Source organism: Natator depressus, chromosome 14, assembly GCF_965152275.1.
Source record: "Natator depressus isolate rNatDep1 chromosome 14, rNatDep2.hap1, whole genome shotgun sequence".
NCBI lineage: Eukaryota > Metazoa > Chordata > Testudines > Cheloniidae > Natator > Natator depressus.
The window spans coordinates 42,263,446-42,279,837 of NC_134247.1; the positions used below are offsets into that span (position 1 = coordinate 42,263,446).

The following is a 16,392-nucleotide window of genomic DNA, read 5'->3' on the forward strand; positions in this document are numbered from 1 at the left end:
GAACCCTGATCGAATTGGCCCTGTCAGCGCTGGTTCTCCACTTGTGAGGTAACTCCCTTCTCTTCATGTGTCAGTATAATAATGCCTGCATCTGTAATTTTCACTCCATGCATCTGATGAAGTGGGTTCTAGCCCACGAAAGCTTATGTCCAAATAAATCTGTTAGTCTTTAAGGTGCCACCTGACTCCTTGTTGCTTCTATGGAAAAGCACTATTACTAATGTATGTAGGACCAAGGCCAATCAAGGATGGTTTATCCTGTGTCTCAGGGGCACAGTTTGATCTGGGAGCCTGTACTCAGCAGCTCAAAGAAAGGGCAGATTTTCTCCCCAACAAAAGGGGCTGGTCGGAAAGTGAAGATCGGGGCCTCGTTGCCAGCATCATAAAACGCCACCAACCCCCCTTCATAGTCCACATAAATCCGGATCCTCCTAGGGACCCCATGTAGATACAAAGGAGTTTCAGGGTAGGTGAGTGCCCAATGTCTTTCCCAGTATTTCTGCACAGCCCAGATCCTCTGCTCCGGTGTAAACCTGCTCACTCCTTTCCTCTTAACAGACTCCAGGGCTACTCCCACAACCCAGACTGCCCCTTCTCCAACTTCCACCTCCCAGAAATGCCTCCCAGAGTCAAAGCCCTTAGAGGCCAGCACGCAGGGAGCAGGATCAAATCTCTTGGGATGGTCGGGCAGATCCTGCCGGGCGACTCCCCAGTGCAGGCTTTTGCCATCTGCAGACATGGCAAGCCAGGGATTTGCCGTGTCTGGATCCAGTGTCACTTCAGCTGCACAGAGAGAGAATGAAAAAAATCCGTGTTTGAGGCAGAGCTCAGCCCTGGGGCAAGGTTTGCTTCAAGGTACAGCACAGCAAGGGCCTGTGGCTCATCCCTTAGGTTCTGCTGCCATCTTGTGGCCGCATGCAGTAATTTGTTACAGCCCCTCTCCAAGCCTATTTTTAATTCCCCCCCCCCCATGCATTTTTCTGCTCTGATCAACTTCTGTCCTTCAAATCACAGATAAAATTTAGTCGCCCGTCCGATCTGATTGTTAAACAGTGACTGAGTCAGTCGTAAGGTGGGCCCTGCCTGTCTGGAAGCATCACCAAACCCAAGCATGTAGACATTATGAATCAGCCCAACCCCAATCAAATGGATTTTCTTTTAAAATAATCATTGGGTTTTTGCTATCTTTCTCCTTCTTTCTGAGCCTTTAAGATGCCCATTGGTCATATTTTTGGGGAGTGGGGTGTTCTCTGCAGCCACAAGGGCTAGATGTTTTTTTAAAAATAGTAAATGAAAGTGAGATTTTCCCATAATCACTTGAGTCCAAGAGCTGGGTCTTTAAAAAAACAAACAAACAAAAAAAAAAAACAAACACTGACATCATGAGACTTGAGATTAAAATCACGGGCATTGACAATACCGTAGTACCTAGTAATAACTCCCTGCAGTGGGCATTGCATAGAATCACAGAATAGTAGGACTGGAAAGGACCTCAACAGGTCTTCTACTCCAGTCCCCTGCACTCAAGGCAGGACCAAGCATTATCTAGACCATCCCTGACAGGTGTCTGTCCAACCTGCTCTTAAAAATCTCCAATGACAGAACTTCCTAGAGGCTCTGGCAGTGTGAGGTCCTTTTTGTAGCCCTGACTCCAGCAATTAGTTTGATTCCTGCTGCTTCTGTTGTCCCAAACCAAACGTGTTCTCTTCACATCGGGAAAACAGTCCCATCAATAATGCCAGTCTCCCAACGACCCCTTAGAAATTTACCTCTTTCCGGTTTCGGTTCAGGCAACAGATTCACTAAAGGAAGAAGAGCACGGAGAGGAAATCAGATTTTGTCGATGACTATCATGGACTTAGTCACAAGAGGGGAATGAGGGGCTGGTCAGAAAACCCACAGTCAGATCTTTCTAGTGACTTAGAATTTTATATGGGCTAGTTAGGAAACAGCATGTAGCCAGTGATTTTAGTTTATTGTTCATTTATTGTGTGATGGTATAACTAACATGTTATATATAATCATTGTACATTAGAGTTAAATTGTAGGATTATAGACGTATAAGATAGATTGATTAGTAGTTAGAAGGGATAATTATGTATTATCTAAGTAAGTAAGGCTGAAACACAAGGCCTACCAGCTCAGGCCTCCAAGACTTTAGCTTAACCATACTAGGCCATAGAGTTAAGGAATGCTGATGTAAGTAAGTGACCAAAGAATAACCTGATTCCCTAAGATTACGGGAAAAGATGAGTGATATTGCAAAAAATTAACAGTAAAAGTAATTTTTTGCTTACAAGATACTTGGTGGTCACATTTTTCTAACCGCAGAGTGCACGATGTGCAGAAATGCTAATGAGGTAAAGAAAGAATCACATTATGAAAAGGGGGTTGCCTACATTAGGAAAATTGAGCTCCCTCTGGGAAACTCCAGCAGGAGCCATCCCTCCACTGACAATCAGTCCATGAGAGACCCATCAGACCCTAACACTATCGAGGAGGATGTGAGTATAACTATGTTTGTAACTTGTGCATAGGTCTGTATGGAATTTCTATATGCCTGGGTACTCATAACTTTAATGGTAGCTTTAATAAAACTTGTAAAACAGACTAGACCTTGTACTTGTGAATGTCTGTGTGGTCACTGCCCTGGGTCATTACGTGTTCCTAGAGACTCTAAATCTGAAGCAAGTAGCAGAGGTGACTTTCACTCTGTTAAGCTTGACACTGTAGCCACCAGAGCCGAACCTACGGCGGTGTAATCCCATGTTACTAAATTCATTGTAAGTAAAATAAAAGGCTACACACATTTAGGGTGGTTTAGCTCTTTCACTCTCACCCAACAAGAAAGTGACCCTGGGGCTGATTTCCCCCACGGGTGTTAACCAAGACTAACCCCACCGGAGTCACTAGAATTAGGATGCTGTGAAACCAGCGTCAGTGAAATCCAAATTAGGTCAGCCCCTGTGTAAACGCTCTCACACCTCCTGAACTTCTCGATCTCTCTGTTACCTTTCAGCTTCCTCAGCGCATCCTGGAGGAAAGCGAAATTTTGAGAAAACAACCAGAGTCTCCATTTCAGTTCAGGAGAAGCAGGCGCTGGAGCCTGGAACGTCCCCATCTCACATCTAGAGAGAGAGACAGACACACACACACACGGTGTTACCAGCTGATGGCCCAGTGTAGGCACCAGGGAGAATGGATGGGACTGGAGCTGAGTTCTCAGAGTCACCTGACCCTAAGGTCTGGGCCGGTCTGGACTCTGGGGAAATGGCAGCAGCCCCAGGATGTTGGGGTTGGAGGAAAGATTAGTAGCTGCACAGGGAGACCGTCCCACGCTCTCCCTGCCGGGCCCTGAGGACACATTTCCCTCTCCTGGTGCCTGAGCCCCTTCCCAGCATCGGGAAGCATGAGGGAGAGTGAGAAGGAGCTGCCTACCTGCTCAAAGTGCTTCTGACATCCTAGAGGGGAGAGAGAGAGAAACAGGAACTCAGTGCCATATGCTGGGTACCCACGACCCCGCTCTGGAGGGGACTCGCTTTGCATCACAATCAGTCTGATGCCCAGTTCTCTGCATTCTGGATCCGTACTCCCTGAAGGCAGCTCCCTGCAGGACTTCATCTCTCAGTTCCCATCAGTGGCTCTCTGGTGGAGACCAGAGTTTGGGGTTTGGCCTTGGGGGGAATTTTCTTCCCCTCCATTTCAGGACAAAGGAAGATTTTTCTGCCCTCAAAGAACCAAATCATTTCCCTTTTGGGCTGCGCAGATGCAGAGTGCTGTTGGAATCAGTGATGCCCGGGGCCCTGTGACGGTGGCTTCGGGAGCCCTCCATTCCTTGCGCCGGAACCTGGGGTGTCTCTTGCACAGTCTCACCTGCATGAATTCACTCGCAGGCTGCTCGCACTTCTCCTCCATCTGCCCAATCAGGGTGTTGAGACGGGAAACCTCCTCGGTGAGTCGGCGGACGTTTTCATCCTTTCTGGCGGCGACCTCTCTCTCCAGTTCATCCAGCCAGGCCAGCAAGAGGCACTGTTGTTCTTGCAGGAATGTCTGCAGTTTCTCAAATCGATACTCCATTGTCTCCCTGTCAATTTCTATTTGTCTCTGTGATGGACAGGGAAAGACCGAGAACATAGAGAGAGAGAGTCATGCAAACTGTCCAATGTCTGAAGTGTTCTTCAGGGTAATTGTAAAAGTAACTTGCAAGGAAGAAAAATGGAATTCATGTTCCTCTTTGTCTCAAACTGGCCTCTGAAAACTGAGATAACCAGTCACTGTTTAATGAATATGATTCAGATATTTCAAGAAAACCCTTTCCCCTCCTTCTCCATTTCCTGGATCAATCTCAGTTCCTTTAAAGCAAAAGATGATCTTTGCTTTACAAAGAGGAAATATTAAATATCTATAGGCAACCCATCCTTAGTGCTTCCATGTCACAAGTTACTTATACAGTTGCCATCACTGTAGTATTTGAAGAACACACAGTCTTTGTTGTATTTGTGTTCACAATACTCCTGTAAGGATGGAACCCAGGAGTCCTGACTCCCAGCTCGCATGCTTTCTAGCACAAAACACTGTTCCCCTCTGCAGCTAAAAATGAACCCAGGAGTCCTGACTCCCAGACCTCTCCTGCTCTACCCACTAGATGCCACTCCCCTCCCAGAGTCAGGAATGGAACCCAGGAGTCCTGACTCCCAGACCTCCCCTGCTCTACCCACTAGATGCCACTCCTCTCCCAGAACAGGGAAGTTCTATTCTCCCCAGGCTATAGATTTGTAAAGTGAGGCACAGAGCTACTCAATAACTTGTCCAAAACCACCCAGGGAGTTGGGGCAGAGCAGGTCAATGAACCCAGCTCTTCTGTATTCCAGGCTTAGTATCCTAACCACTGAATCATCCTTCATCTTCTCACATGGGAACTTCCCTGTGTGAATTTCCTGGCTACAGGATACCAGCGGCAGTTACCAGCAGTTCCTGGCTTTGCTCTTCTTCACACGCTATGAGAGCTAGAATCTCTTCTTTCCCCTTCTCCAAAACATCCAGCCGCCTCCAGATTTGCTCCTGAAAGAATTGGAGAACAGAAGTTTGTGGGGCTCCTCCCCTCCTCCCTGTTTAAAGACACTTAGTGAGAACAACTGGAAGACATGACCCAGACCAGTAGCTCTGTGATCTGGTTTGTGGGATGAAACTTCAGTTGCCCTTTGGGGATGTTCTCATTTCCAGTAACAAACACTTGGGTTATGACCATCCCGTCACTCCATCCTAGTTCTGAATTCCACAACACAGGGAACCAAAGTGACACACACACACACCCCATTCCTCCTTACAGCAGACATCTGTTAACTTCCCAGCTATAATCTGAGAGACAAGATGGGTGAGGTAATATCTTTTGTTGTAGTGTCTCTCAACCTGTCCAGACTATCGTACCCCTTTCAGGAGGCTGATTTGTCTGGTGGACCCCCAAGTTTCACCTCACTCAAAAACAACCTGCTCACAAAATCAGACATGAAAATACAAAAGTGTCAGAGCCATTAGTACTGAAAAATTGCTGATGGTCTCATTTTCACCATATAATTATAAAATAAATCAATTGGAATATAAATATTGTCCTTACATTTCAGTGTATCGTCTACAGAGCAGTATAAACAAGTCATTGTCTGTCTGAAATTTTAGTTTGTTCTGACTTCGCTAGTGCTTTTTCTGGAGCCTGTTGTAAAACTAGGCAAATATCTAGATGAGTTGCTGTACCCCCTGGAAGACCTCTGTGTACCCCTGGTTGAGAACCACTGTTTGCAAGAGAGACAAGTTTTCAAGCTTCTGAAGAAGAGGTCTGCGTACTCTTGGAAGCTTGTCTCTCGCCAGCAAGAGCTGGTCCAATAAAAGAGATCACCTCACGCCTTCAGCTCTCTATTATCCTAGGACCAACACAGCTACACCACCACCGCATACAGGTATACGCGGTCACAAAAGAATGGCCAAACTGGGTCAGACCAAAGGTCCATCTAGCCCAGTGTCCCGTCTTCTGACAGTGGCCAATGCCAGGTGCCCCAGAAGGAATGAACAGAACAGGTCATCATCGAGTGATCCACACTAGACAGATTTCATCTCACCTTGTACTCCTGGGCAGCCTCTTGAATGGGAACTGTAGTGTGAGCTCTGTGTTCCCTGGATCTGTCACACACCAGGCAGATGGGGGTTTGATCCTCCTCGCAGAACAGTCTCAGAGCCTCCTGGTGTTTCCAGCACACCCTCTCTCCTCCCAGCTTGGCCTGTTGTTGCTCATCCTTCAGCTGTCGGATGATTAGGTCTACGAGGGTCCCCAGCTGCCTGTTGGCTCGGAAGTTCCCCTGGGGAAAGATCTCCATGCAGCAGGGGCAGAAGTAGTCTCTATCTGATCCCCCCCAGCACTGGGTGATGCAGGCTTGGCAGAAATTGTGCCCGCAGTCTAGCGTCACCGGATCATTAAAATACTCCAGGCAGATGGGACAAGAAGCTTCATCCTCAAAAGCTTTTGCTGGATCGGCAGCAGCCATGACTTCGAGTGCCAGAGAGAATTTGTTTCATTTCCTTCTTCCCAGAAAAGGACTGAGCCTTTTGTTAACGACAGGGCGTTGTCATGCCTGTAACATATTGCTCAAGTTTTTGTGGGGGAGGCGAGGGTGCTCCCAACAAAACTGCTTTGTCTTGCTGCCTTTCCTTGCCCTCAGGAGAAAGCGAAGTCCTTTGGCAAGCTGCCTTCCCGGCAGAAAACCCCAAAAGGTGTTCTTAATTTGGGTTAAAATAGCAGTGAAGAGAAGGCAACTCAGCTTTTAACTCTGCTCAGCAGCTGGCGTGAAAGCCCGTAGGGGAGCCAGGGGTTGAATTTGAGCGGTTCACCCCAGTTAAGTGTCTTTGCTGCTGTTTTAACTAAGGCAGCGGTTCTCAGAACGGTGGGTCAGGACCCCAAAGTGGGTCGCAGCCCCCTTTGATAGGGGGTCACCAGGGCTGGCTGAGACTTGCTGGGATCCGGGGCGGAAGCCTGAGCCCTACTGCCCAGGGCCGAAGCCAAAGCCCGAGGGCTTCAGCCCTGGGCGGCGGGGCTCAGGTTGCAGGGTCCCTGGAGCTCCCCTGGAACAGAGCCCATGTCTCACCTCTCAGAGCATCATGAGCTGCAGGTGGAAGTGTAGTGCCCCTTCCCCATAGGTGCTGACTCTGTGGGTGCTCCAGGCCTGGAGCACGTGGGGGGAAAAAAGTGGGTGCTCAGCACCCCACAGCAGCCCTGCCAATCAGCTCCCCTCCCTGCCCCCAAGCGCTTCCGGCCTGCTGGTGATCAGCTGTTCAGGGGCATGCAGGAGGGGCTGGAGTGGAGGGGGCAGGAAGAGGCAGGGGAGGGGCTTGGAGGAAGGGGTGGAGTGGGGGCAGGGCCTGGGGCGAAGCGGGGATCGAGCCCCCTCGGAAACTCAGGAAGTCGGCACCTCTGCCCTTCCCCATATACTAAACCCGGATTTTCAATAGGGATCTTGGATCTCCACACTCCTGCCACGTTCTGCCTCCAACCCACCCTGGAGGGAAGGGTGGAGGGGTTGGAGCAATGTCACGTAATGAAATGACAGTCAGGGGCAGATTACCCCCGTAGACGAGGATTTTCCCCCACACAGACTCACAGAAAGATCTGCAACCCCACAGAGCTGGCAGCTCGGGAATCTGCAGTCCTCAAGACAGGGGAAATCCCCCCTCAATGAGATTTCCCAGGTGGCTTTCAAGGCCTTTTTTATTCAGTTATTCAAGACAAGGGGCTCTGGGAGTTTGAGAAACTAAATTCTACTTTATTATTTCAAAGCAAGAAATCAGATAGAACGTCCCTCCCAACCCAGTGCCCAGCCCAGCAAACTGCATCCCCTGGTCCCTCCAGCACCAGTGCAAAGTTTCAGAGTTGGTAGAAAAGTGCAGAGAATCCGTGGGAGATGCCGGGATCCCGTCACCCCAACAAACGTTCCAAGCGCAGGAAATCCGGGCGCTCAGCTTGAACGGTAGCCAGAGGACAGGGAGTGTCTCCCTCATTCCCACTCAAGCTGATGCCGTAGATTGGGAGGGGGGTCACCAGATGGGTTATCGTGATCCTCAAATCAGTGATGGGGTTGGCTGGACTTCAGGGCTGGCCAAGCCTGTTGATGTCCAAAGATTCCTCCTCAACTCTGCACTGCCTTGTCCTCTTTTGAATAGGGGATGACCCCTACCGCTGCTGCCCATCACTCCCCTTGGAGTGTCATTCATAGTCTTTCACCCAGTGTTCATAGGAGACTTCCTGTCTCTGCCCTCAGGGCAGTGAGTTAACAGTTCTCACCTCCCATTATATGCTTTCTCCCCCTCCTGACTGTATTTCCTATCATCGCAAGGGTCAGGCAGTAATTTCCTTCCCCATTTCCGTCTCTGCCTCTCATCCTGTGACTCTCACACTGGAGTCCAGCCGGGTTCATGCAGAATGTTATTCGTAATTTTCCCACTGCTCGAACACTAAAATCTGATGGCAAAGGGGGAGGGAAAGGCAAAGATAAAGTAAGAAAGGATTATTCTGGCAAGTGATCATTCATCTTGTGACATTTTCAAGATACCTGCTCTAGGTCCTGTCCAAAAAAATTAAAATCCAAGGATGTGACCAAACAACCTTCAGTTCCTGCCCTCCCCCCACCAGAATATCTCCTGTCTGGTGTACTGACTCCTACAATTTTCCTCCAGAATAAGAGAAATCTCTGTAATTAAAAAAGAATGGGTGTGGAGAAGAATCTAGAATCGGAGGAAATTTTTATGCCAATATTCAATCATTAGCGGTAAAAATGGCAAAGTTTGAGGAGATTTAAGATCCGGGTTCAATAATGAAAGCGCTAGGAGTGTTTTTAGATCGACATGTAATGAGAGAGGAAGTTGGGAAAATCAGAGGAGAGACATTAACATTGGATAATGAGAGAAAAGGGGCAAACATCTGAGGGGATATTAAATCAATTATAGGTAATTAGGCCCCAGTCCTTCAAAGATTTAGGCTTATGCTTCATTTTATGCATGGTGAAGAGTCCCGTTTGAGCGCAAGAGATTTCTCACTGTGAATAATTTTAAGCCTGTCTTCCCATGATCGGGGGGCAATACGGCAGAAAATGTGGCAACATTTTTAGGGGACCTTACATCAATCTTTGATAAATGGGGCTCAAACAGAGACTACACTGAATATTTCATAACGTAATAGAAAAGCAGGAAGATCTGGGGGCATTCCTTACCCATATTCAATCAGTGAACAGAGAGTACTGATTTACCCTGGCCTGCCTGTCACACAACCAGCAGGAAGCCAGCGGTGATGTTGCTTTGGCAGAGAAAGGGGAAGGGAAAAGGAAGACAGAAAAGGATTAATGCATGGGCTGGACATTTTGTTGGCCGCTGGTGGGTGGTTGGAGAGGGCTGGACTGGGCTGTGTAATTTCCATCTGGGACACATGCTGTGCCATTCCTCTCCTCCAGTCCATCTGTGCCCTCATGCTGGAAGAGAACAGCTCCTGTGTTCCCGCCGCATCAGCACTTCAGGGCTCTCTTCCCAACCCTACCCATTTGCTCTGCACTGCCTCATCTCATCTGGCATCCGAGACAACTGGTGCTGTGACCCAGGGTGGGGAGCCCCTCCAATCAGAGGGTGGGAGGTGCTAAAGCAATATTTGAGAATTAAAGGTCACAATGACAAAATCTGAAGGGATTTGATATTAATATTGAATAATGGGAGAGGGAAAAGGGCACCATGTGAGGGGATTGTAGATCCATCCTTTATAAACAGAGGGAGAGCGGAATGTGTGGAGATTTTGATTCGATATATAATCATAAGAGAAAGCAGCAAAAGATGAGGGGAATTTACATCAATAATAAATAACTAGAAAACTGTACATCCCCTGGCCCTGCCAGTCCCAGGGGACCAGGGTCATGCAGGGGAAGGGGTGGGGAGCTAGAGCCAGAAGTTTCTGTGGCACTTTGGAGGGGGTAGCAGCAGGGAGGGGGCAACAGCTGGGCTGCGGGAAAATGGGATTGGACAATCTCAAGTCAATCTTTTCTTTCGCGTACCCATCTGTGCCCCTGCCCTGCCCTGTTCTTGGCAGAGAACGTATAGCCACAGTTTCACCCCATTTGTTGTCCTTTGGGGTGAAGGCAGCGGTAGGAAGGCAAGGAGTTAACACCGTAGGATTACTAGAAAGGATGGAGCTTTTTAGCCACCCTGGATTCTGCTTAGGGAAAGAGAGACCCGATCGCACATAGAGAATGGGGAATAACTCCAACTCCTTATCCTGCTTTATCTGGAGCAAAAACCAGTCAGTTAAGAGCTGACTGGTTTTCCTATTAACACGTGGGAGCCACTGTTTCTTTAAATGGGGGAGTCTCCTTAAATATGGAGGCAACCCTTTGGATCTCAGATGTCAGGGAGAAAGTTGATCATGGAGGAGTTTAATTCCCATGGAGGGAGGGGGTTAATTCATTCATCAATCCTTAGAGTTTAAGCCAGAAGGGATCATAACACTTCTCCAGTGTGACCTGCTTTACAGCTCAGGCTGGAGAATTTGACTCACTGCTCCCCAGATTGAGATCAATATCTTGGGTTTGACTGAAGTATATCTTGCAAAAAAGTCCTCCAGTCTTAGTTTGAAGACATACCAAAAAAATGCAGAATCCCTCAGTAGTTTGTTCCAATGCTTAATCACACTCCCTCTTACAAATTTGTGCTTTCTTTTTTCTCGTCTGAATTTGTCTGGCTATAACTTCCAGGTATGTTTTTTGTTATACCTTATTCATCTCGATTAAAGAGCCTTTTAGTACCCCATGTTTTCTCCCTACATGCACTGAATCAGCACACATCTCTCGATCTTCCACCTGGTGAACTAATCAGCACCAGCTCTTTACATCTCTCACAGTAAGGCATTTTCTCCAGCCCTTGAAGCACTTCTGTGGCTCTTTTTTTGCACCTTCTCCAATTTTTCAGCCTCCTTTTTAAATATGTGGACCCCAGACCTGTAAACAGGATTCCAATAGTGGTCTCACCAAGGCCACGTACAGAGGTAAAATCACCTCCTACGCTCCTGTAGGATCACATAAGCCCTTTTTGCCACAGCATCACACTGGGAGCTCAGGTTGAGTTGCTTGTCCACTGTGACCCCTAAATCCCTTTGAGTCACTACTTTCCAGGATACAGTCCCCCATTCCGGAAGTACGGCCTGCATTCTCTGATTTTCAAGCAGTTTCGGCATCTGAAAAGGCATTGTCTGCGTGCGATTTGTGCCTTTGAAAATCTCCCCCTAAAATCCTGGTGGAGACAGTCTTTGTTTGCTTGGTTTTTTGTTTGTTTCTGCGTACCCCTGGGGCACACACACCCCTGCTTGAGAACCACTGATTTAGAGGGCTATGGTGGGTTCTTGCTCATAGTGGGGAGGTTGCACTCATAGGTGCTGGAAGTAGGGGTGGTCCCGCAACCCCTGGCTTGAAGTGGTTTCCATTCTATACAGGGTTTTCAGTTTCGTTCAGTGGGTCTCAGCCCCCCTACTATACAAATTGTTCCAGCCCTCCTGGCAGCACGAGCTCTGTTTCTTTCTGTTTATCTTTCTGGGTCAAACACTACTGCCTCCACTGTGATCTGGGCCTGGGACCCCTGCCCTGGTGAGCAGCTGCTGGTTCCCCAGCAGTGTGGCTATGCCAGGGACATCAGCGCTCCCTATGTCAACAGCTGAGGAGGGGACTTTGGCTGGAACTAGCCCCCTGAGGCAGCCCCGGGCTCTGCCGACAATAGCTCCTTGGCCGGAGATTCCAGCTGATTGTGAGAATGTGTGGGGAAAGTGCTGGGGACGGGCAGGGAAGTGACTCTGCACAAATGGTCCCAGGAGTTTCCGATGTCACAGCCCCCCTGGAGTATCTGCTCCCTGGGCTGTGAATGCACCTGAGGGAGGGATAATCTGATCTTGCATTACCGGGGACAAGTCCCTGCTCTCACGCTGCCCGGGATCTCTTCCAGGGGCCTACCTGGGAGATTCAGGAGGAAAATAGGCGGGGAGGGAGATGGTTTCAGGGGAAACATGGATGGGTCCCTGTGGAGTTTCCCCGTTGTCTGTCTGGGGATGGATTTGCAGAAAGGGAAGGGTGAAAAGTAAGACAGAGATGGAGAGAGGGGAGGAAAGAGAGTGACACACAGGAGAGGGGTAAGTATGTTTGCGGGGGCATTAGTTATATTAAAATTGAACCCCATTATTGACAAGACAAGTCCCCTTGATTTCCACATAGATGCGTAAATGTCCCAAATATTAAAGTGCCAGTATTGCCAACCCCCAAATGTTCAAAAATCATGAATCAGGCTCCCCCAAAAAATCACGAGATTGGCTTTAAAATCACGAGATTATGTAAGAATAAGAGCTTTGGGGATCTTTTCATTTGCCTTCTGCTTTTTGAGCTATTAGGGTGCACTGGGGTCACATTTTGAAGCTTTCTCTATAGCCACGAGGGCTAGAAACTTTTTTTTTTAAGAATAAAGGCTGAAATAATCACTTGACTCCAGGAGCTGAGGCTTTAAGGAAAACAATCATTATCACAAACCTCCATGACTAAAGGCTCTACAGAGACGTCATGCAGGAAAATTATGAGACTGTGGTAAGGGATTCCCCTCCGCTAGTTACTGTGGGGTCTGTGATGAGCCCACTTCGACTTATGCTCAGATTCTTACTTAGTCATTTAAAGTTATGGGGCAATCTAAATGAAAAGGTAAGTCCCAAACTGCAGTGTGAGAAAGACTTTCATCTCCACATCCCAACGCCCCTTACGTCCTTTTGTGGATCTGGGCCAGGTCCCTTAGGCAGGAACCCAGCTCAGGGATTAGAATCACTTTAGACTAGAGTCTCTCAACCTTTGCAGATGGCTGTGCCCCTTTCAGGAGTCTGATCTGGCTTGCGTACCCCCAGGTTTCACCTCACTTAAAAAACTACCGGCTTACAAACTCAGACATAAAAATACAAAAGTGTCACAACCACTGGTACTGACAAATTGCTTCCTTTCTACCACATAATTATGAAATAAATCACCTGGAATATAAATATTGGACTTCCATTTCAGTGTATAGTCTATAGAGCAGGATAAACAAGTCATTGTCTGCAGGAAATTTTAGTTTGTACTGACTTCACTAGTGCTTTTTATGTAGTCCGTTGGAAAACTAAGCAAATATCTAGATGAGTTGATGTACCGCCTGGAAGACCTCTACGTACCCCCAGAGGTACACGTACCCCTGGTTCGCAAAAAGAAACGGAGGACTTGTGGCACCTTAGAGACTAACAAATTTATTTGCGCATGAGCTTTCGTGAGCTACAGCTCACTTTATCGGATGCATTCAGTGGAAAATGGTTGCGACCCACTGATCTAGACTATTTTCTCCCCTTTTTTAAATAAATGCATTTGGCAAATATAAGGACCTGTCTGTAGCTGGGTGGTGGGGATTCCCTGGGACTGCCAGTTCTCAATGCACGTGTTTCCCAGTCATTAACCCATTGCATGGCAGCCACCCACCCTGGGTGGGGCAGATGGGAGAGGCAAGAGGAGGGGAAGGGGGTCTGCTTTCCCTACCCATGGGCAGCCTCTCCCAGAATTCACTTCCTGATGCAGGGGATACGTTTCTCAGGGGCACTGATTTTATGGGTGCTTTGTTTTGCAGACTTCTGGAGTCAGAGGACAGAGAGAAAAGTATTAGGGCAGGGTTGTGTGTGTCATCGGGGCGGGGGGGGGGGTGGAGTGTAGGGAGGGGGCGAGTCATTAGCTGGCCTATCCGCAGGGCTCTGGTTCTCGTTCAGACGGGGGAAGGCGGCACCGATCTGTGTCTGCTTCTCTTCCTGGGTCAGATCCTCCATTGTGAGCCGGGAGCCGGGACTGAGCAGCTGCTGCCCCCCCCAGCGGGGTCTGTGCTGGGGCGAGACCGGCATTAACCCCATCCTGTGCCCAGCCTGGGTGGGGAATTTCTCTGGTGTGGAGCCAGCCCCTGGGGCAGCCCCTGACACCAGCTGGAGACTCCAGGTGATGAGAAAGAGAAGTGGGGTGGGGAAGGGGGTGCTGGGGGGGGGGCAGGAAAGTGACCCTGCACAAACAGGATCTGAGTTTGTTCGTAGCAATAGGGGCATCAGTTTGGAAAAAAATCGGGGGGGGGGGCAAAGTCCTGTCAGCTGATGGAGCATTATATGTGACTAAGTATCAGAGGGGTAGCCGTGTTAGTCTGTAGCCACAAAAACAAATCTGTTAGTCTTTAAGGTGCCACCGGACTCCTCGTTGTACATGTGATTGCCGTAGGACCTCGGCGTTACGAACTGGCCCGTCAACCGCACGCCTCATTTAGAAGCGGAAATACACCATCAAGGAGCAGCAGAGCCAAACATAAAAAGCGAATCCAGGACAGTCCTGTGTTTAAGTTTAAACTACTAAAAAAAAAAAAAGGGGGGGGGGGGTTTAAATAAAAGGTCTGACAAGGTAAGGAAACTGTTTCTGGGCTTGGTTCGTTTAAATGAAGATGGTGAAAAGCAGCATTTTCCTTCTCCGCACTAAAGTTTCATAGCTGTATTAAGTCAATGTTCGGTTGTAAACTTTTTGAAAGAGCCACCAGCGTTACGAACATTTCAGCGTTACGAACAACCTCCGTTCCCGAGGTGTTCGTAACTCTGAGGTTCTGGTGTATACTACGTAGTGCAGAGTCGGGATGGGGGGAGGCGGATGATATTAAGCTCCTGACAGCAATGAGTGGCTCCTGTCATTCTGCCTAGCATCTGCTCCAGGGTCCCAACTCAGGAGGAGAAATGGGTATGGGACCATGAACAGGTCCCAGTCTGTCTCTTTGTGCCTCGGAGGATGGGTTGTTAGGGAGGGGATGGATGAAACATAAGAGGTGTAGAGAAAAAGGAGTGAGTGGAGAAAGAGTGACAAAGGAAAAGGAGTACTTGTGGCACCTTAGAGACTAACCAATATATTTGAGCATAAGCTTTCGTGAGCTGCAGCTCACTTCATCGGTGACAAAGGGAGTTTCGCTGGAGGTTGTTATTTCTTTTAAAAATCTAACTCCTTTAGTGCCTGTGCGATATTCCCCATAATTTCCTGGAAGATGTGGAATACTCCTAGATTGATGGAGTTTAAGGGCAGAAAGGACTGCCAGATCATCCCGTCAGACCTCTTGTCTCTCACAGGCCACTGAACCCCACCCAGCCACCTCCACGCCAAACCAGAATTAGACCACAGTATTACAGTCCTCAGGAGACCAAGCTATGGGCCAAGAACAGGAGGGCCCTGCAGTGGCAATGAATTGTCTATCAGAGGGGTAGCTGTGTTAGTCTGTATCCACAAAAACAACGAGGAGTCTGGTGGCACCTTAAAGACGAACAGATTTATTTGGAAGAACTGGGTTTTTGCCCACGAAAGCTTGTGCCCAAATAAATCTGTTAGTCTTTAAGGTGCCACCAGACTCCTCGTTGTTTTAGTGAATTGACTTGAGATATATCCAGATGAACCCTGCAGGCGACTCGCTCCCCGCCCTGCACAGGAAGGTTTAAAAAAAAACAAAAATGAAGATGCCTGCCAACCTGACTTGGGGGGAAATTCCTTCCTGACCCTGAATACTGTTAGACCTGGAGCATGTGAGCAAGCACCTGAGAAAGAGAATTCTCAGTACCACCTCTGAGGACTGGCCCACCCCGCCCAGTGTCCCATCTCCAATTCTCTGATGCTTCAGAGTGGTGGCTCTCAACCTTTTCAGGCTACTGTACCGCTTTCAGGAGGCTCATTTTAAGTGAGGTTTCACCTCACTTAAAAACGACTTGCTCACAAAATCAGACATAAAAATACAAAAGTGTCACAGCTACTAATACGGAAAAATTGCTTCCTTTCTACCATGTAATTATAAAATAAATCGATGGGAATATAAATCTTGTACTTTTCAGTGTATAGTCTATAGAGCAGTATAAACAAGTCATTGTCTTTATGAAATTTTAGTTTGTACTGACTTTGCTAGTGCTTTTTATGTAGCCCATTGTAAAACTAGGCAAATATCTAGATGAGTTGATGTACCCACTGGAAGACCTCTGCGTACCCCCAGGAGTACACATACCCCTGGTTGAGAACCATTGCTTCAAAAGAAGGAGAGGGAAAAGAAAACACCCCACAAAAATCCTAAAATAAGTAGGGGGGTAATTCCTTCCTGGCCCCTGCAGGTGACTGGCCCTGAAGCATGAGATTTTACAAATTTAAGACATGAATGGAAAGGGATTCTACAGAGGCCAAAAATTTCTTCAATCTTAACGTGCTCTCAGGGACATGTTTGTTACATCAGAGATGTAAGGTTTTAAAGGATTGAATGAGGAAAGATCCTGTGTTATTGAACAGTGCA

At 48.0% G+C, this 16,392-nt stretch overlaps 1 protein-coding gene across 1 annotated transcript; it reads right to left on the bottom strand.

The window, feature by feature from the left end:
* Positions 1-265: 265 nt before the first annotated feature.
* On the bottom strand, positions 266-6,563 carry LOC141998481 (zinc finger protein RFP-like). The gene is made up of 7 exons (XM_074971335.1): positions 6,111-6,563; positions 4,966-5,061; positions 3,874-4,104; positions 3,439-3,461; positions 3,013-3,128; positions 1,770-1,802; positions 266-783 (listed from the first exon to the last, which is right to left on the bottom strand). Exons 1-7 carry the CDS (start codon positions 6,531-6,533, stop codon positions 266-268), a joined length of 1,440 nt encoding a protein of 479 aa, XP_074827436.1. The 5' UTR covers positions 6,534-6,563.
* Between the last annotated feature and the right edge of the window lie 9,829 nt (positions 6,564-16,392).

What these genes read in the sequence shown, in the direction of transcription:
- LOC141998481 (XM_074971335.1), bottom strand. Translation starts at nt 6,533, where the DNA reads ATGGCTGCTGCCGATCCAGCAAAAGCTTTTGAGGATGAAGCTTCTTGT. An exon ending in TGCGCTGAGGAAGCTGAAAG is followed by an intron (nt 1,803 to 3,012) that starts GTAACAGAGAGA and finishes TTCTTCCTTTAG; the next exon opens with TGAATCTGTTGCCTGAACCG. An exon ending in TGAACCGAAACCGGAAAGAG is followed by an intron (nt 784 to 1,769) that starts GTAAATTTCTAA and finishes CTCTCTGTGCAG; the next exon opens with CTGAAGTGACACTGGATCCA.